The sequence below is a fragment of the Oncorhynchus mykiss genome, chromosome 29 (genome assembly GCF_057628025.1).
Source record: "Oncorhynchus mykiss isolate SJ-2025 chromosome 29, ASM5762802v1, whole genome shotgun sequence".
Lineage (NCBI taxonomy): Eukaryota > Metazoa > Chordata > Actinopteri > Salmoniformes > Salmonidae > Oncorhynchus > Oncorhynchus mykiss.
Genome location: NC_143050.1, coordinates 21,553,429 through 21,574,895, shown reverse-complemented (window position 1 = coordinate 21,574,895; position 21,467 = coordinate 21,553,429). Strand labels below are relative to the sequence as shown.

General features: G+C 42.7%; 1 protein-coding gene across 2 annotated transcripts; it reads left to right on the top strand.

Moving 5' to 3' along the window:
- Positions 1-630: 630 nt before the first annotated feature.
- LOC110509881 (phospholipid-transporting ATPase ID) lies at positions 631-21,413 on the top strand. Of its 2 annotated transcripts, XM_021591063.3 has the most exons (28): positions 631-1,182; positions 5,631-5,712; positions 5,917-5,975; positions 6,091-6,204; positions 7,788-7,886; positions 8,004-8,065; positions 8,269-8,341; positions 8,536-8,606; positions 8,738-8,820; positions 8,929-9,087; positions 9,181-9,269; positions 9,345-9,538; positions 11,470-11,678; positions 12,164-12,207; positions 12,343-12,508; positions 12,677-12,865; positions 13,051-13,166; positions 13,327-13,491; positions 13,594-13,705; positions 13,785-13,890; positions 13,984-14,134; positions 14,427-14,610; positions 14,828-15,051; positions 15,245-15,328; positions 16,480-16,725; positions 18,469-18,607; positions 18,796-18,926; positions 19,024-21,413. In XM_021591063.3, exons 2-28 carry the CDS (start codon positions 5,658-5,660, stop codon positions 19,285-19,287), a joined length of 3,588 nt encoding a protein of 1,195 aa, XP_021446738.3. In that variant the 5' UTR covers positions 631-1,182; positions 5,631-5,657; the 3' UTR covers positions 19,288-21,413. The 2 variants fall into 2 exon arrangements, with proteins under 2 accessions (XP_021446738.3, XP_090082932.1); XM_090226806.1 differs by having other exon boundaries at positions 632-1,182; positions 8,738-9,087.
- Positions 21,414-21,467: the final 54 nt, after the last annotated feature.

Below are 21,467 nucleotides of genomic sequence, written 5' to 3'. Positions count from 1 at the left end.
AATGTTAGATGTTCACAAATATCCTTTTCCATTTGGTATTTCGTAAATGTCTGGAGGGTACCTTGCCATTTCTCTCCAAGCTGCCAGTGTTGAGCTTGGTAGAGCCTTGTTTTATAATAAACACGTGCCCTGAAAAGACCACTGTGCCCTGAAAAGACCACTGTGCCCTTGAATAAGGGTCATGAAGATGTCTATCACCACAATGTAAGACATGCACTCAGTAATAATGACAGTGTCTCTTCAACATTCCTTGGTATCATGTGCGTGTGTGTATTCGTGTGTGTGACCGTGCTTCTGTGGCTGTGCATCCATTTGCCCATTGGCTCATAATGAAGTCCTGGGGACTACAGAGGACCCTTTTGTACTCGTGTCCAGGTTTTGGATTTCACCTGTGGCTCTGAAGCTCTGAGATTCTGTTCAACATCCTCCCCCCACTATTAACACTTCTAGTCCACATACGATGGTATTAACACTTCTAGTCCACATACGAGCAATGCCGCGTTCTAAAAGGTAACACTCATAGACTTTAATCAAAATATAGAATATATTGTAACGTGCAGTATGACTGTTTTGATATGAATTCATATATAGGAAGTGGAAAATAGTGTGTCTGCGCATGCGTCCACACCTCAGGGTGTGTGTGTGTGTGACATGCCTGGTATCCTCTGATCTTCCAGGTCATTGCCCCATTGTTTGTTCTGATTGGCCAGTGTCTGTCCCTCACCTCAGTTTTACTGCTGCTCAGCACCTGCCTCTGCTTGTGTCTCAACATCCAGGTCCAAAGATCGCTGGCTGGAGTGTTTACTCTAGCTCTGTGCCATTACCCTTAGGGGGATCCCGTTCTGTTTCCTGTAGCTGCCCATGACTTTGCCTCCCCCACCTCCTCACACCCCACCTCTGGGACTCCACCTGCTCTGCTCCACTCCTGCCTTCTACCTAGGAGTCTCAGGAGCCGCTCTGGGTCTGCGTCTTGGTGTAAGTGTGTTTGCCCAGACTGAAGCGCAGTTCCGTCTCCTGGATTTACTCTAGTTCAACTGAAAGGGAAGGTGTGTTGAGTGAGAGAAGCGGGTGTCGTTGGAGACATCCTTAGGCCTACTTCCTGCCCGTCTTTGTTGTACCTGTCTGTGTTCTGTTGAAGGACCTTGACTTTCCTGAGGGACTCCGATATCATTCTTCTCACAGGTATGTGACTGGACATTATTTGCTTTTCTCCAATGATACTGCTGCTAACAATTAAGTGAACCTGTGCCTGGGGTCTGTCTAGAACGGGTCTGTCGACAAGTTCAGAGACTTCAGAGATACAGTATTTGGCTAATAAGGAAAAGCTGATCAGTTAATCAAACTGACATACAGCATCCTAATGAATTTGAACATAAAACCACTGGGCACAGATGTCAATTCAACGTCTGATCAACGTTGGTTTAACATAATTTAATTTAAATGACCTGTTGCAGTGACCGTATTACCACCACACCGGCAGTCACGGGTCATGAAAACATTCAAATTCCACGTGACCGTTTAGTCACGGTAATTAGGCTGCTCCAAGCTCTGATGCTGCTGATGGTCATTAGTAGCCTACAAACTTGCTAACTGCCTGGTACTCGGCACTCTATTGCCCTTCTAATCACTCTGACATCAATGCAAATGTATTCGAAAATCTAATCAAACAGTTCATGAGAGCGCATGAGCTCATGTTGTGCAACATTTCAATCGGCTATGCAATTGTGCGAGAAAACAGAGTGATGGCCTCTACTAAAAAGAAGAGAATCAGCTTTCTATAGGCTAGGCCTACTATATTTATTTTTCAACTTTCCTAATGTTACGCACATTGCTTATATTTAAAACAGGAGTATAGCAAATGAATGAACCACAGGAAAAGAGTCCTCCATTCACTATTTAAGTACATAGATGACATGTATTTTTTCTGTTTCGAGACAGGTGCATGATAATGGTCCATTCTAAATCAAATCACCTTTCACACATATGTTATTTAGTATATGTAAAGACAAGATTAAGTCTGATGGGTGACAATATTAGCCTATCAATTATATATTATCATTTGTGAATCATGCCCAGCCCAAGAAACAATGCCTTTTTTGCAACTTTTTCTAATCAGTCGCACACTGGGGCAGCAGGTAGCCTAGTGGTTAGAGAGTTGGACTAGTAACCAAAAGGTTGCAAGATCGAATCGCTGGGCTGACAAGGTAAAAATCTGTCGTTCTGCCCCTGAACAAGACAGTTAACCCACTGTTCCTAGGCTGTCATTGAAAATAAGAATTTGTTCTTAACTGACTTGCTTAGTTAAATGAAGGTTGAATTAAAATTAACACCTCATGTAGCCTAACCATAGGCCTATATGTTTTGTTAAGTTTGTATCACAACTGAAGTGGCCAAATAACTTCTTAAATTGAAGCATTACATGCATAATTGCTTAATTTGATAATGGTATTTTACGCTAATGGAACATTTGCGCTTATAGCTTACTACCATGTGCACATTTTTGCGCTTATAATGTAAAGAAATAGCCTAATAGTTTAACATTTTAAGCTAAACGTTCTGATCTGCTGTGTCAGCCACATTGTGTAAACCGGTTTATTTTAATGGTAGTGGTTGTATTCATTTTGGATCTATCGCATCCCACAACTGTCCCAGGCAAGGTTTGGAATAGATTGACAGAGGCTAGTGATTTTGCTGTTCATAAGGCCTACTCACCTTGTTGGCTGATGAAAAGTAAATGTGGACAGTTCTTCCAATATCTTCAATATGCAGCTTGGAATTGGATAAGGAACCACGCAGTTGCATCCCCGATGTGACTGTCTTCACTTGTAGCCAGTAAGAAAAACCTGATCATGTGATGGAGTGCACAGCACCTAGGGAGAAGGGCACAGCGGCCACTGGCCCAAAAAAAGGCATGGGTTTTTTTAGGGTGTATACGGCCACACAAAGGGGATGCAGCCGTGAAATTCTAGGAATTGATCATCAAGTGCTTGTCAAATTGTGAATGAGAGACTGATGTAGTGTGTACAGCCGAGCTCATGCCTTTCAAGCAACTTTCCAGCAACTTTTTTTCAAATTATCATTAGTCTCATCATGCAGCCTTACAATGTATTAAAAATCAAAACATATAGCCCAAGGTTTGTAGAACAACTAAAGTTACATTAATAACTCTAAATAAAAAATATAGATATTCATATTTCTTTGTTAACCGCTCAACACAGAATAGCTGCATGTGCGCACACCAATCGTTTGGAGAAAATATTCTTTCTATTTTATTTAGCTTTGTTCAATTATATTTTTCATACTATAAAATAATGCCACTGAAGTCTATGCAAATCTTGTCTGCTAAAAGAACTAGTGTAGCCCACAGCCACTTGGCATAGCCAGATCAGGACCTAACATAAGGACAACTCATTATGCTATTCTGTTCTTCTGAAATAGACTCATGTTCTGCATATCATAGACCTGTCTTTACAATAAGGGATTTATTGTAAAGGTGTAGGCTGTATTACATGGATTTATTAGACTTTTTAAAATGTAGATGTTCCAAATGTCTGCTTGTAGGCTATGTGTGGAAGCCAGGAAATGTTAAATGTGTTTATGTTAATTAACGGTCAATTACCGTGAGACCGACAGTTATTTGCTTGGCAATCACTGGCTGATGAAATTTCGTGACCACCACAGCCCTACGTGGAAACAACGTTGATTCAACCAGTGTGTGTGCCCAGTGGGTACTTTGTATCAAAGTGTGTGTGTTCTGGTACAATGCAGGGAGACAATATTCCCAATGTGAAAGTTTAAACTAAAACAAAAATGAAAGAAATATGGGTGTGGGAAAGCATGGAAATGGGAAGAAGTTTTGGCTTTTGGTGTTGTGGTGGGCGTGAGAGGGTGAGATTATTTTTTGACCTGTGGTTTGGAGTGAATTTCGGCTGTTTATTTGTGAGTTTCTGCCAAAACAGATGGTCATTGAACTGTACAATTTCATGGTGAAAAACTTGTCAGAGGAAGATACTATAAATATTATATATATATTATTAATATCTTCTTTATAGTATCTTCCTCTGACAAGTTTATATATAATAGTTTCTGTACTTCTAAGGCTTTCTATTTACTTGAATGTATAAGGTGTGTGTGTGAGCTGTGTATGAGGTTTTTGAGCTGGTGGCGGCCATCACAGAGGAGCTAGAAGACTGATAAGGAGACTGATAAGAGAACTTTGTGACTTCAGGCAGGCAAACATAATGTGGGGAATACCAGGTCTAATGTTCAGGGTTATTAGCGATCTCAAGTGTAGTGACTGAGTATGGATTATCAAGTGTATTTTGCTCTGGTACAAATGGTTGATAAGGAGTGGCTCTACTACATCTCAACATGGCATTTACTCTACTAGTGATCATAGAGGGGAAATGTACGACATAGCAGGTTAATGTACATGAGCTTTTACAAGAGCTTCATCCTTAATATCAGAAACTATACATTTGACTCCTCTTTATACTGGACTTAAAATACATTTAAAAATATATATTTTATATATATATATATATATATATATATATATATATCTTTATTTAACTAAGTAAGTCAGTTAAGAACAAATTCTTATTTACAATGACACCCTACCGAGGAACAGTGCCATGTTCAGGGGCAGAACGACAGATTTTTACCTTATCCGGTTGGGGATTCGATCCACCTTTTGGTTACTGGCCCTACACTCTAACCACTAGGCTACCTGCCACCCCAGACTTGCCTTGATCAGATCTGTATTTTTTATATTTCAAACAAAATTCAAAGCCTCCTCATGGAACAATTTACACTGTAATAAAGAGGATTCATAGTTTATCTTCATGGACATGGCCTAAAATATTCCCAGATTATGGTTGATCTTCATTTAAAAAGCTCCAGCCACAGTAATCCAGAAGAATAAAACCCAAACATAAATTATATTTATGAAATTCAAATTTCATTTATTTTTTATCAGGCCTACTCCATGACTAATTTAACCTGTGTCTGTGAAACCTGTTCATAAAAACCAGTGCAACGTCCATAACTCAACAGATTATCCCTATAAAGTCAATTCGATCATTTCTGTATAAAGCTCATTAGATCACATCAATGCCATTTTCACAAAATGTTCACTTGAAAGTTAATGATTCTTGGTGTTCATTTAGATATCAGGAAGCTCATTTGCGTAGGGAACAGGCTTGTGTGTCTGTGTGTGCATGCGGATATGTGTGGAGGCGGGGCCAGTGATTAAAGAATTCTCACTCTCACCAATAGTGTAAAACTGATAAGTGGTCGTTGCCAAGGATACTACACATAGGCCTACATTAGTACAACCCTGCAAGGCTCACCATGAACTTGTCATAAAATGATTATAGCTGTTCCACACTTGCTGTTCCACACACTGGTTAGAGTGTATAGACCTGCTGTAAATGAGACCGTTCCGCTCCCTTCGTTCTGTCATAACACGGTTACAATATACTGTAGCTGTACCACAAGTATGGAGAAATCCTCATGGTCAGGAAGTTTCCAAACCTTGCTTCTCATCATTTTAAATAATGAGTTTCACTTTGTGATTCCATTATGATTCAAGCTATTATTCCACATCAGCCATCTGTTTCTTCTCCCAGGTGTGATATGGGAGTGATGAGCTGAACATGGGGTCGCTACTGTCACAATTGGGTCTGGAGTGTGGGAGGAAGGAAGTAAAAGGTGAGTTAACTGACCTGCTGTAGTCTAGCCCCAGCTCTGATGTGGAGAGCATCCCCAGAGTTTATTATTTTACTGCCACGCCTGTGATCTGGCTATCTGTGTCCCAGCCCTTAAGGGGCTAAAGCCAACATTTACTTGTGGAAGAGTTGAGCAGTTTATTGCCACACCTGTGATATATAATTGATGTTGTGTTTCCCCCTACAGAGGAAGAAAGACACCTGCGAGCAAATGACAGAGAATTCAACTTGTCTTACGAGTATGCTGTAAGTACTGCTGTCGATTACTCATTCCAAGCCATTGTTTACATTGTGTGTCTGCATGTTATGTTTTCATGTGTATTTGTCACAGTAACACATTCCCCTCTTGCTTCCCATGCAGGACAATGCCATTAAAACCTCCAAATACAATATCTTCACCTTTCTCCCGCTCAATCTGTTTGAGCAGTTCCAAAGGCTGGCCAATGCCTACTTCCTCTTCCTCCTCTGTCTCCAGGTAACCTTTACACAGCCTTTAATGCAGCCACTCTAAGCCTTATTCTGTCAATGCTGCACAGGGCTGATGCCTGTAGATATAGTGTATTCGGAAAGTACTCAGACCCCTTGACTTTTTCCACATTTTGTTACGTTACAGCCTTATTCTAAAATGTATTAAATAAATAAATAAATGTCCTCATCAATCTACACACACTACCCCATAATGACAGCGAAAACAGATTTGAAATATTTGCAAATGTATTAAAATGTTTAAACAGATACCGTAAGTATTCAGACCTTTTGCTATGAGACTCGAAATTGAGCTCAGGTGCATCCTGTTTCCATTGATCATCCTTGAGATGTTTCTACGACTTGATTGAAGTCCACCTGTGGTAAATTCAATTGATTGGACATGATTTGGAAAGGCACACCTGTCTATATAAGGTCCCACATTTGACAGTGCATGTCAGAGCAAAAACCAAGCCATGAGGTCGAAGGAATTGTCCGTAGAGTGAGACAGGATTGTGTCGAGGCACAAAAAATGCCTGCAGAATTGAAGGTCCCCAAGAACACAGTGGCCTCCATCATTCTTAAATGGAACAACTTTGGAACCACTAAGTCTCTTCCTAGAGCTGGCCTCCCAGCCAAACTGAGCAATCAGGGGAGAAGGGCCTTGGTCAGGGAGGTTACCAAGGACCATATGGTCACTCAGACAGAACCCCAGACTTCCTAGGTGGAGATTGGAGAACCTTCCAGAAGGACAACCATCTCTGCAGCATTCCACCAATCAGGCGTTTATAGTAGAGACGGAAACCACTCCTCAGTAGCCAGACGGAAATCACTCCTCAGTAAAAGGCACATGACAGCCTGCTTGGAGTTTGCCAAAAGGCACCTAAAGGAACATGATTATCTGGTCTGACGAAACCAAGATTGAACTCTTTGGCCTGAATGCCAAGTGTCATGTCTGGAAGAAACCTGGCACCGTCCCTATGCTGAAGCATGGGGGTGGCAGCATCATGCTGCAGGGATGTTTTTCAGCAGCAGGGACTTGGAGACTAGTCGGGATCAAGGGAAGATGAATGGAGTAAAGTACAGATAGATCCTTGATGAAAAGCTGCTCCAGAGCACTCAGGATCTCAGACTGGGGTTTACCTTCCAACAGGACAACGACACTAAGCACACAGACAAGACAACGCAGGAGTGGCTTCGGGACAAGTCTCTGAATATTCTTGAGTGGCCCAGCCAGAGCCCGGATTGAACCGATCAAACATCTCTGGAGCGACCTGAAAATAGCTGTGCAACGACACTCCCCACCAAACCTGACAGAGCTTGAGAGGATCTACAGAGAATAATGGGAGAAACCCCCCAAATACTGGTGTACCAAGCTTGTAGCTTCAAACCCAAGAAGATTTGAAGCTGTAAATATACCAAAATGTAGAATCTGAGTGCAAATGTATATTTCTTCATAGTATCCACATAAGCTCCCTCATGGCCTGGAGCTGGCTGTAGGCTTATACTATATTGTAGGTAGTAGCAGTACTAATTGAAAGCAGAAAGTTAAGTCCCTGCTGGTGATGTTTTGTCTCTCATGGCTACTCTCAGCTCATCCCAGAGATATCATCCCTGTCCTGGTTCACCACCGTGGTCCCCCTGGTCCTGGTGCTCTCCATGACCATGGCTAAGGATGGCAGCGACGACATAGTGAGCTCAACGTCTACTAATTACAGTATTAAGACCAGATAAAGAACATGGTTTCTACATAGACCTGTTTTTTTCTGGTCTCCAGATCCTAATATTCCCTCTCCTTCGCCTGTGTAGAACAGACACAGATGTGACAGACAGGTGAACAACCGGAAGGTGGAGGTCCTCATCGATGGAGAGTGAGTCTCTCTTCCCTTTGTCTTAGCTTGTTTCTCAGTGCTTGGAAAGTGCTTGAATGTCACAGATTAGCTCTCAAGAGGTCTGTATATTTGTTGTGTATGCATCAGGTGGTGATTTGTTAGTCAGTGTTAGCATTCTCAAACACCAGATGTCACTCTAGGCTTGCTTTAGCGCAGTATCATTACAATCTTGCTCTTTTCAGACTAAGGAGTGAAAAGTGGATGGATGTTCAAGTTGGGGACATCATCAAGCTGGAGAATAATCAGTTTGTCACGGTAAGGTTGGAGGTGTCTGCTGAGGGTCAAAGGGCAGATGTACGACAGAAATACAATCAGCCAGTGTAGGTCACCAGTCATTCTACAGAATAGAAAATCGGACTAATTTATATTTCAAGTAAGTAATAATTTATGGGGTTTCACATTAACATTCTATAGCTCTCTCTCTTGTCTTTATCACTCTCTTTCTCCAGGCCGATCTCCTGTTGCTGTCCAGCAGTGAGCCTCTCAACCTCGTCTACATAGAAACAGCTGAACTAGATGGGTGTGTCTCTGTTGCGTTCATGCATGTGTTTGTGTTTACCTTTGACACCAAAGATATTTCACTGCCTTTCTTAATTGTATGAGCTCTTCCTCTTTCTCTGTGTTTCTCATCCTGCCCTCCTCCTCCTTTAGAGAAACTAACTTGAAGGTGAAGCAGGCCCTGACTGTAACAGGGGAACTGGAGGATTGCATAGAGAAACTGGCCAATTTCAACGGTAAAACTGGAAAAACGTTTAGATTATCATGGCTTAAAAGTCTAGATCTTATGAATCAGAATATTCTTAACTGTTGTACAGTCCCTGAACCTCTCTGTCCCTGTGTAGGCGAGGTGCGCTGTGAGCCACCCAACAACCGCCTAGATAAGTTCACTGGCACCCTGACTCTGAAGGAAGAGATGTACTCCCTGGACAACGAGAAGGTCCTGCTGAGAGGCTGTACTCTGAGGAACACCCAGTGGTGCTTCGGCCTGGTCGTCTTTGGAGGTGAGTCTCACCGGTCCACATAATGTCAGAGAAATTACCTAAGACTTAAAAAAATATATCCACAACTGATGATCAATCTATTTCCTCTTCCAGGTCCAGACACCAAGCTGATGCAGAACTGTGGAAAGACTACATTGAAACGGACCAGCATTGATCGCCTCATGAATGTTCTGGTGCTGAGTGTGAGTATGACTATACATACACACACAGTCATCACACACACACACACTTCTTAACTGTCGTGTTTGGTCTTCCAGATCTTTGGTTTCCTGGCGGTTATGTGTTTAATCCTGGCTGTTGGGAATGGAATCTGGGAGTACCAGGAGGGCTCTAAATTTGCTGCATTCCTACCCAAGCAAGAGGGGGTTAACGCTCCCTTTTCAGCCTTCCTCACCTTCTGGTCCTACGTCATCATCCTCAACACTGTGGTGCCTATATCCCTCTATGTCAGGTCAGTGCACTTCACATATTATCCAGTCATTCACTGCAATTGCATCTCTGTGTCCAAATGTGTTACTTCTACTGTGCCTTTGACAGGACTACATCACCATGAATCATCAATGTGAATTGATTGTGTCGCGATACGAAACCTTCAGCCCCGCCCCTTGGCCGGCAGCGGGGTGCTAGAGGTGGTTAGCGTCCCGTTCCCTGGATTGGACAGGGCACTATAGATACTTCAGGTTATCTCGGTATAACCAGGACCGCTCGCGTAGCCCTGCCTCTCTTTCTATATCGATACGTTGTCCGCGTAGAGAGGTCTTTTGCCTTGTCACTCTCAACGGTCTAGCTCTAGCTGGGAGGTGTGAACCCCACGTTTATCCTCTAGACTCTTTGTTTCACCACTAATTGATCCTTGAGTTGTTATTAAGCACTAGTCGTACCAGTCTCTATATGATTTCCCTGTGGTTGAGTATTTCCCTTCTGTGATGTATCTAGTTTAAAGTGTGAAGACCTTTAGTCAACTTAGTCTCACTACTCTGCCCGTCGGCTATGTATCGCTTGGAAAATACAACTTAGATAGATCGATAAGACAATTAATGAATCACTACTGGACACACCTTCCTCTTTGTCTTTTCATGGTAACTCGCTCAATCACAGAGTATTGGTCTCCGTTTCCAGTGTCCCGGTAGAGGGGAGTGTCAAAGTTGTTATCTCCCTTGCCGTTAACTGTCTTGGGAGGGTGTGTACTCGCGACAAAGCAAGACTACCGTTTATTTTTGAAACACTCTGTTTTTTGTCTTTTACAATCAAACATACTTCAAAATACACAAATTGTTCCTTGGTCACACACAGCGTTAATCAAAAACATGCAAATGCCTTAATGCTCTAAATGCCTGGTGCAATGATAACACTTATCTCTAATCAAATATAATACTTCAACTTAATTACCTTTAAAAGATGACAGGGAGACCCACGAGATCAGGAGCGGTGTTTCAATTGGTCAGAGTGCTGAGAATTTAGTTTATGTATCGATCTCTCCTATGAGGAATCGTTGGTTCAACTAAATTTCGAGATTCAAGTTAGACTGAGTTCTCTAACCTGCCCTCAGGTTGGATAGTATTGTCAAATAACCTGAAACCCCGATTCCAGGGCAAGGCACTGTGTTACAACAGTACACGTGTCACTGGGTCAGTCGGAGACAGAGTCGATTCGACCAATTTTCCAACCGTTCTCAGCAGGTGGTAATTCTGCCGTTGATCTACCGCAGTGTCTGGGGCAAGCAACCCGGCCGGTGCTACAGTGTTCCTCGGTCAATTAAGACTTTGTCACAACGGTACACTCGGTCCAAACGTATGCTGCACACAGGGTCAACTGGTCGATAGGTAAACGGACTCTTACCCTGGTATCCAGCAAGTTAGAATCTTTAAGTAATTTGAGTCAGGTGGCAATTACCCGAAGTCAAATGGTTGTCTAAATGAATTCAGAATTCAAGAAGTCAGACGCCAAAGTAATGGCAAATGTCTCTTTATATACCTTTTGATCACCGCTCAAGTCCCACTTGTGGTTTCTGCACTACTGTGCCTCACAGGCATCCTCTAACCACAGCAAGACAGTACATATATGGTCTTCCCCTTAAGGCGGTGCCGTTTACTCTATTAGCAGTGCTTCAAGCAGTTTCTCCCATTCTGCAGCTGCGTCAGATGGTGGAGGCCGTTCTTCCTGGTACCATGTTGTTGAGGTGGGTGGTTGACTGACGCCCTCTCCTGGTGACTGTGACCACTCTGGTAGCTCATCAGACCTGCTCATGTCTAACTGTACTGGTGGTACATAGGGTAGTGGCAGTGGGAGGGGGGGCAGGAGGGAGATCCATGTTGCGTTTCACTACAATTGCATTTCTCTCTCCCTCTCTCTCTTTCTCTTTCTCCTGTGTTTTGGGTGCAGTGTGGAGATCATTCGCCTGGGGAACAGTTTCTACATAGACTGGGACAGGAAGATGTACTATCCCAAGAGTGACACGCCTGCCGAGGCCAGGACCACCACGCTCAACGAGGAGCTGGGCCAGATCAAATACATCTTCTCTGACAAGACTGGAACACTCACACAGAACATCATGACCTTCAACAAGTGTTCCATCAACGGGAAGTCCTATGGTGAGGCCTGGCGCTGAAATACACACACTTATATCAAATCAAATCAAACTGTATTTGTAACATGTGCCGAATAAAACCGGTGTAGACCTTACCGTGAAAAGTTAAAAATACTGTATATATTTTTTTACATTTATTCATATATATTCATAGTTTTGATGTCGTCACTATTATTCTACAATGTAAAAAAAAAATGAAATAAAGAAAAACCCTTCAATGAGCAGGTATGTCCAAACTTTTGACTGGTACTGTACATATAAACACATGAGAAATAAAACACACAAGAATGAACCTATATACCATGAGTACCATTGCCATATCAATGTGCAGGGATGGATGGTAATAGCGGTAGATGAAGAAAAAGGTCAAGTCTAGCACTATAAGCACGTATCATGTGTTTACACACACGGTAAGGCATACATTAATACACATAGGTGGCAATCATTCACTGTACCATATAACTGACTAAATGTGTTTCTGTTCTCCAGGGGAGTTGTTGGACTTTTCTGGACAAAGAGTGGAGATTAATGAGGTGAGAGGAGGAAAAGGGTGTGTTGGGTTTATGGATTTAAATGTATGAAAGAAAATCTCTAAGGCCCTTTCTTTTGCAATAAATCCTTACATTCCGTGGCACTAACATTCCTAACCCTCACTCACTCTCTGGTAGAAAACCGAGAAGGTGGACTTCTCTTGGAACAACCTGGCCGACCCAAAGTTCTGTTTCCATGACCACAGCCTAGTGGAGGTGGTGAGGGAGGGCAACCCCGAGGTGCAGGCCTTCTTCCGCCTGCTTGCGTTGTGCCACACCGTCATGCCCGAGGAGAAGAAGGAGGGTGAGAAAGCAACTCCTGCTGGATTCATATGTTATTGCATTGATGTGGGTGACTCTGGACTGCAGCTTGAGGTAGAAGTTGCACAGTGGTTGGGAGGACAACTTCTACCTACTCCATAAACTAGACAAGGCGACTAGTAAATATCTTCCAATTATTGTGATCTTCTAGGTGAATTGTACTACCAGGCCCAGTCACCAGACGAGGGAGCTCTGGTCACAGCAGCCAGGAACTTTGGCTTTGTGTTCCGCTCTCGTACGCCAGAGAGCATCACTGTAGTGGAGATGGGAGAGCTGGTCACCTACGAGCTGCTGGCTGTACTGGACTTCAACAACGTCCGCAAGAGGATGTCGGTCATCGGTGAGTCCAACAAACACTAACCGTTACGCCTTTAGAATTATAGGGGAATATGTTCTGGAACTGTAGCTATTTGGAATGATCTGAATGATATGTGAAGTTTGTTCAAACATTGATGGCTTTATTGTAACCGATTGACATTGAGATTTAAGTTAACAAAACCTGATTATGTGTTGTGTGGCCCCTAGTCCGCAGTCCGGAGGGCAAGCTGACTCTTTACTGTAAGGGAGCAGACACCATCATCTTTGAGAGACTGAACCCTTCTTGCAGCAAACTAAAGGAGGTCACCACCGAACACCTCAACGTGAGTAACCAGCTTCTGTGTGTCCGTGTTTAGAATTCTGTATTTTTTGTGGAGCGTGCGAATATATGTAAAATCTTACACAAGATGAACTACATCCTGTATGTCCAACTCTGTACCCGTGTGTTAGATCCTAACTCTAAAGTAACTGTTCCATTGACAGGAGTATGCTGGGGATGGTCTGCGTACGCTGGCTCTGGCCTACAAGGACATAGACCCAAAGTATATGGAGGAGTGGAAACTGCGCCACCATGAGGCCAGCACTGCCATGGACGAGAGGGAGGAGAAGTTGGATGCGCTGTATGAGGAGATCGAGAAAGGCCTGCTGGTGGGTACTACAGACAAAAGTATCATTACAATGTCCTACAAGACAATCCACTAGCACAATATCAACTGAATCTTTCATGTTTGTACCGGTATGTGTGTGTAGCTGTTAGGATCCACTGCAGTAGAGGATAAGCTACAGGATGGAGTGCCTCAGACCATTGAGCAGCTCTCCAAAGCCGACATCAAGATCTGGGTGCTCACTGGAGACAAGCAAGGTGGGTTATCTTCCTTAGAATATACTATCAATAGTTTTCTCTGGCACACCTTGATTCTCTTTTCTCTCTGTCGGAACAGAAACGGCAGAGAACATTGGCTACTCCTGCAACATGTTGCGAGAGGAGATGACCGAAGTGTTCATCGTGTCGGCAAACACAGCAGAGGAAGTCAGAAAGGAGCTCCAGTGAGTCCACAGACAGACTATTGTCAATCACTTTCGTAGCTTGACGCACCACAGTAAGGGGACATGTAAACGGATCTCTCTCTCCCTGACCAGGACCGCAAGGAGGAAGATGAGACCTGAAGGACCAGAGGCGCCTACAGTCACGAAGAGTAGAAGTGGCCTGTTTTGTCTTTTAAAGACAGAGACGGTGGCAGATGAACCAGTGGATGGAGAGTACGCTATGGTGATTAACGGACACAGTCTGGTAAGGACAAGGACTCTGGTGGGTCACAGGACAAGTTACTGGAAACATAAAACTTATATTCTGATTTGACATATGTTGTAATCACTTTTCAGAATCTCTGTTCCAATCTCTGTTTCATTCATTTATCTCTCTTTCCACTACTCCCTCTCCCCTCACCCCTACCTCCCCCTCTCCTCCCTCCCTCTCTCTCCACTCACCCCTACGTCCCCCTCTCCTCCCTCCCTCTCCCTCCCCTACCTCCTCCTCTCCTCCCTCCCTCCCTCCATCTCCCCTTCCCTCCCTCTCCACCCAGGCCTTTGCCCTGGAGAAGGACATGGAGATGGAGCTGCTGCGGACAGCGTGTATGTGTCAGACGGTGATCTGCTGCAGGGTGACTCCACTGCAGAAAGCCCAGGTGGTGGAGCTGGTGAAGAAGTACAAGCAGGCTATCACTCTGGCCATCGGCGACGGCGCCAACGACGTCAGCATGATCAAGGGTAGGGCTGCTTGATCAAGGGTCCGATTATGAGCTGCTTGATCACTGTGAAGGTGTTGAAGGATCCTGATTCTTGATGCTAAATGTTTGACTGCTGTTATGATTCCTCTAATCAACTCATACACACACACATCCATCTCTCTCCCACCACCCCTCTCCCTCTCTCTCCCACCACCTCTCCCTCTCTCTTGCCCTCCCTTCCTCTCTCCCCCCTCTAGCTGCTCATATAGGAGTAGGTATATCAGGTCAGGAGGGAATGCAGGCGGTGCTCTCCAGTGACTTCTCCTTCGCTCAGTTCCGCTACCTGCAGCGCCTCCTGCTGGTGCACGGCCGCTGGTCCTACCTGAGGATGTGCAAATTCCTGCGTTACTTCTTCTACAAGAATTTCACCTTCACCTTCGTCCACTTCTGGTACGGCTTCTTCTGCGGTTTCTCAGCACAGGTGAGACACAGACAGAGGTGCATGCACAGAGACGAGCAGAAAAGTCATGCTTTAGTTTGTTTCGAGTATGACATGTTAATTCCCTTTATAACTAGTGGCAGAAGTAGTTCCTGACCAGGAAGCATACTGGGCTCTAATGGACTAAGCAACAGTCATGTATCTAATGTGTATTAGTTGTTGTTCCCCCTAACAGACTGTGTATGACGAGTGGTTCATCACCCTGTATAACCTGGTTTACACAGCTCTACCTGTGCTGGCGTTGAGTCTCTTTGACCAGGTAATCAGGTCTCTTATGTTAGTATGTCAGTAATGTACATCAGCCAATTATGTATGCCGATGCAAGTAAGTAGTATGTATGTATGTATGTATGTATGTATGTAATCACATACACTGAGTATACAAAACATTAAGAACTCTCTTTCCATGACATAGACTGACCAGGTGAATCCAGGTGAAAGCTATGATCCCTTATTGATGTCACTTGTTAAATCCACTTCAATCAGTGTAGATGAAGGGGAGGAGACTGGTTAAAGAAGATGCATCTCTCAGGTGAACCTGGCATTTTGTGTCAAGAACTGCAACACTACTGGGTTGTTCATGCTGAACAGTTTCCTGTGTGTATCAAGAATGGTCCAGCCAACTTCACACAACTGTGGGAAGCATTGGAGTCAACATGGGCCAGCATCCCTGTGGAACGCTTTCGACCCTTGTATAATCCATACCCTGACGAATTGAGTCTGTTCTGAGGGCAAAGGGAGGGGAGTGCAACTCAATATTAGGAAGATGTTCCTAATGTTTGGTATATTCAGTGTCCGTGGTGGAAAAATTACTAAATTGTCATACTTGAGTAAAAGTAAAGATACCTTAATAGAAAATTACTCAATTGAAAGTCACCTAGTAAAATTCTACTCTAGTAAATTTCTACTTCAGTAAAAGTCTAAAAGTATTTGGTTTTAAAAATACAGTACTTAAGTATCAAAAATAAATGGAATTGCTCAAATGTACTTAAGTATCAAAAGTGAAAGAATAAACCATTTAAAATTCCTAATATTAAACAAATCAGATGGCACAAATTTTTTTTTTTTTAATTGATGGATAGCCAGGAGCACATTCCAGACATAATTTACAAACTAAACATTTGTGTTTAGTGAGTCAGCCAGATCAGAGGCAGTAGGGATGACCTGGGATGTTCTCTTGATATGTGTGTGAATTTGACAATTTTCCTGTCAAAATGTAAAAAGTACTTTTGGGTATCAAGGAAAGTGTATGGAGTAATATTATATTATTTTCTTCAGGAATGTAGTGAAGTAAAAGTTGGCAAAAATATAAATAGTAAAGTACAGATACACCAAACTACTTAAATAGTACTTTAAAGTATTTTTGCTTAAGTACTTTACACCACTGTTCAGTGTATATATGTGTGTTTAGGATGTAAATGATCGGTGGAGTTTCCAGTACCCCAAGCTCTACGCCCCAGGCCAGCTCAACCAGTACTTCAGTAAGAGGGCCTTTGTCTACACAGTGTTACACAGTGGCTACAGCTCCCTGGTCCTCTTCTTCATTCCCTGGGCAGCCATGTACGACACGGTCCGAGACGACGGCAAAGACATTGTGGACTATCAGTCCTTCGCCCTGCTGGCCCAGACCTGCCTGCTCATCGCCGTCAGTATACAGGTAAGGAGAAGGGAGAAGAAGGGAAATAACATGTGTACTTTAGTTATCAAATTGGGGCATGTGTGGTGGTATATGAATGTTTCAACTGAGGCTTAAACCATATTTTCAAACCTACAGTTGAAGTCGGGAGTTTACATACACTTAGGTTGGAGTCATTAAACCTTGTTTTTCAACCACTCCACACATTTCTTGTTAACAAACTATAGTTTTGGCAAGTCAGTTAGGACATCTACTTTGTGCATGACACAAGTAATTTTTCCAACAATTGTTTACAGACAGATTATTTCACTTATAATTCACTGTATCACAATTCCAGTGGGTCAGACGTTTACATACACTAAGTTGACTGTGCCTTTAAACAGCTTGGAAAATTCCAGAAAATTATGGCTTTAGAAGCTTCTGATGGCTAATTGACATCATTTGAGCAATTGGAGGTGTACCTGTGTATGTATTTCAAGGCCTACCATCAAACTCAGTGCCTCTTTGCATGAGATCATGGGAAAATCAAAAGAAATCAGCCAAGACCTCATAAAGAAAAATGTAGACCTCCACAAGTCTGGTTCATCCTTGGGAGCAATTTCCAAATGCCTGAAGGTACCATGTTCATCTGTACAAACAATAGTACGCAAGTATAAACACCATGGGACCACGCAGTCGTCATACCGCTCTGGAAGGAGACGCGTTCTGTCTCCTAGAGATGAACAAACTTTGGTGCGAGAAATGCAAATCTATCCCAGAACAACAGCAAAGGACCTTGTGAAGATGCTGGAGGAAACGGGTACAAAAGTATCTATATCGACAGTAAAACGAGTCCTATATCGACACAACCTGAAAGGCCACTCAGCAAAAAAGAAGCCACTGCTCCAAAACCGCCAAAGAAAAGCCAGACTATGGTTTGCAACTGCACATGGGGACAAAGATCATACTTTTTGAAGAATTGACCTCTGGTCTGATGAAACAAAAATCCAACTGCTTGGCCATAATGACCATCATTATGTTTGAAGGAAAAAGTGGGAGGCTTGCAAGCCGAAGTACACCATCCCAACCGTGAAGCACGGGAGTGGCAGCATCATGTTGTGGGGGTGCTTTGCTGCAGGAGGGACTGGTGCACTTCACAAAATAAATGGCACCAATGGGAAAGAAAATTATGTGGATATATTGAAGCAGCATCTCAAGACATCAGTCAAAAAGTTAAAGCTTGGTCGCAAATGGGTCTTCCAAATGGACAATGTCCCCAAGCATACTTCCAAAGTTGGCCAAAATTCATCCAACTTATTGTGGGAGGTTTGTGGAAATATTTTAAGAATGAGTGATGTCCAGAAATCAATTTTACTTTCCTAATTTTTTGTGTTGACATCTGTTTTCTTTGAAGTCAGAAACATTTGACCCAAGTTAAACTATTTAAAAGCAATGCTACCAAATACTAATTGAGTGTATGTAAAATTTTGACCCACTGGGAATGTGATGAAAGTTGTAAAAGCTGAAATAAATAATTCTCACTTCTATTATTCTGACATTTTACTTTCTTAAAATAAAGTGGTGATCCTAACTGACCTAATTCTTACTAGGATTAAATGTCAGGAATGTGAAAAACTGATTTTAAGTGTATCTGGCTAAGGTGTATGTAAACTTCCGACTTCAACTGTACATACATAAACACTCTGGACTAATGTAGAAGGCATCTCTCTAAACACACACACACAGTAACAGAGTCTGAGGTAGCTGCATGTGTCTTTGTTAAAGCTGGGTCTGGACACCCACTATTGGACATCAGTGAACCAGTTCTTCCTGTGGGGCAGTCTCTGTGTGTACTTTGCTGTCATATTCACCATGTACAGCAATGGCATGTTTCTCATCTTCACCTCCTCCTTCCCCTTCATTGGTGAGTAGTACCACTCAGCACCCATCCATCCACCTCCTCTCCCTTCATCATTCATGTCTTTCTATCTGAACATTTGGTCAGTGACACTATCTGTAACTGTTTGTTACAGTATCTGTGACTATGTAGGTGAGTGTCTCACAGCAATCATCATCTGAATACATGTTGTGATGCTATACTCTATGTAACAGGCACAGCCAGGAACTCCCTGAACCAGCCCAATGTGTGGCTGACTATGCTACTCACCTCCATCCTCTGTGTGCTTCCCGTGGTGGCATATCGCTTCCTCCGCATCCTGCTGTGGCCCACTGTCAACGACAAGGTCAGATTTCGAGGGTTAACTCCTTTGTAATTGGCATTGAAGATTCACAAATTATTACTTCTCCCTCACTCTCTCTCATTCCTCCTCCTCCCTCTAGGTGAGGTACAAGGTGAGACAGGACAAGGTGTTACCCCCTGCACCTCGCCGTGTCCAAGCCCGCCGCGCCAGTACCCGCCGGTCAGGCTACGCCTTCTCCCACGCCCAGGGCTACGGTGACCTGGTGACCTCAGGCAGATTCCTGCGGTGGACCCCGAAGAGCCGGCCAGCCCTTTTCTCCCAGACAGACTCGCCATTGGCCCAGACCCAGCCTCAGTTCTACCGCACCATCAATGAGGGGGGGGAGCCACCACTGAGTCCCTAGGAGTGATGACCTAACAGAGCACATAGTGTTCTGGCCATTCAGTCTGAAAATCCTCAATCTATTCCTAAAAGAAATATCAAATGTCAATCAGCCATGTTTCTGTGAAACACTTCCACTGATGCGAGGATGTGTAATATTCTTCTGGATGAAAAGTACAAGGACAACCCCAAGCCTAAATTCAGCCAGGCTTAGTTTCAAGATGTATGTATGTGGAAGTACTGTACTTGTAACTGTAAAGAAAAAAGTATTGGTGGTACAGCAACAAAATCATGCTCGGCATAAGTCCAAAATGATCATTATGGTACAATGGTCAGTGGCGGTTGGTGCCGTTTATGATTAGGGAGAATAATTTTTTTGGGGGCCTTATTTCTATTACAGCATAATATTGGATGACTGTCATTCATATTCCATTAACCCAGCTCAATGTAACATCTATAGGTTTAGGCTGCTACATCATACTCTAATTTTCCCTATACCCATCATGAGGCTGCTACAACCTAGCCTAGGTGCACATGTCAAAATGCAAATGGGAGTAATCAAGGTGACAGACAGTGCCTGCATCTAGCTGATCTAGGGTGTAATCATTAGTTCAAACCGTTGCAAACGAGAATTTCTATTGGACAAATTCAGGTAGGTTTATTCCCGTTCCGTTTGCTTCTGTTTTAAGATACGTTTTTCAACAGAATTAGCAGAATTAATACACCCCTGATCACCCGCACACACAGATCACTTTCATAGCAGCCACATACAAACAGCATCATCACTTTGCTCGTTGTATAAATCTTTCTCGCTTCTATGCGCTCTCCTCCTCTCACCTTTTCCCTTCGCTTGTGGACTTCAGTGCACAACACAAGTTGTCAGTGACCAGTCAAAACAAACTTTCCAAGCCAAAGCTTCATACCATAACCACTAAACCGCTTCACATAGCCTACATCGTTGTCACCATATTAGCTTACATCATAGTCAACATAGCTACTAGAAATAACGTGTTAGTAAACCCGCTACACTCACTCAGTACAGTGTACAGCAAGCAGTTTAGCAGTTACACCGGTGGGCCCCGGTGACAATATAAAAAAAACGAAAGCTTACCTAGACTTGGAAGAGTTTCAGTGTTGGATAGCCTTAGCCAGCTAGCTAACATAAGTTACATTCCTCTCTGTTTGAGCCAGGCTAAATTAAATAGCTGCATTATCTAGCTAAGAAAGTGAACAAAATGCAGCTCTCTCTGCTACTTCTCCTTATTTTTTTTTTATTTTTTTATTTTTTTAACTGTTCAACTATTGTCTTTCTCTTTGAGTCAACTACTCACCACATTTTATGCACTACAGGGCTAGCTTATGTTTTCACTACTAGATTCATTCTCTGATCCAATGATTGGATGGGCAACATGTCAGTTCATGTTGCAAGAGCTCTGATTGGTTGGAGGACGTCCTCCGTAAGCCATCATAATTACTGTGCAGGTCTTTGGTAGGGGGTGAGAACCATGAGCCTCCTAGGTTTTGTATTGAAGTCATTGTAAACAGACGAGGATGGAAAATAGCTGTCCTCCGGTTACAACATGGTGCTACCCCAGAGTGTGTTGTTGAGGCTACTGTAGACCCTCATTGCAAAACAGTGCATTTTAATTTAGTATATTTAGTATAGTTTTATCTAAAAAAATGATCACTTTTTTGATGTTTCACCCCAAAAAAATTAAATGAAATTCACTGAGGAGGATGGTCATCCCCTGTTTTATTATAGCTTTAATGAATTGTAGTTATTATTGAGTTATTACTGTGTTATTATACAATTTAGTGAGACTAAAAGGGCCTTAAATAACTTAATTTGAAACTTTTATGCAAACCTTCTTTACATATTGTTCCACATACATTGTAGTGTCTGTACTCAGGGTGTTGCATTGAGTTATGATATATTATTATTTGAGTGCATGTTATGTTATGACTTTGCCTGATTTATGTTAGTATACCTTAGTAGACATATTTGTGTGATATTTGTTGGACCTACATAAAGATGTTATATTTTTCTCTCAATCATTGAAACACTAATCATAGACTCTCTGTGATTTTAATTATGTACCCTACTTTTTGAGCATTGTACTGCCATAATAAATGTTTGATATTTTTGTATTCCTTTTGTTGTTTTAGTTTTTTGTAATCGTTGGTCATTTTTTATAAGTACAT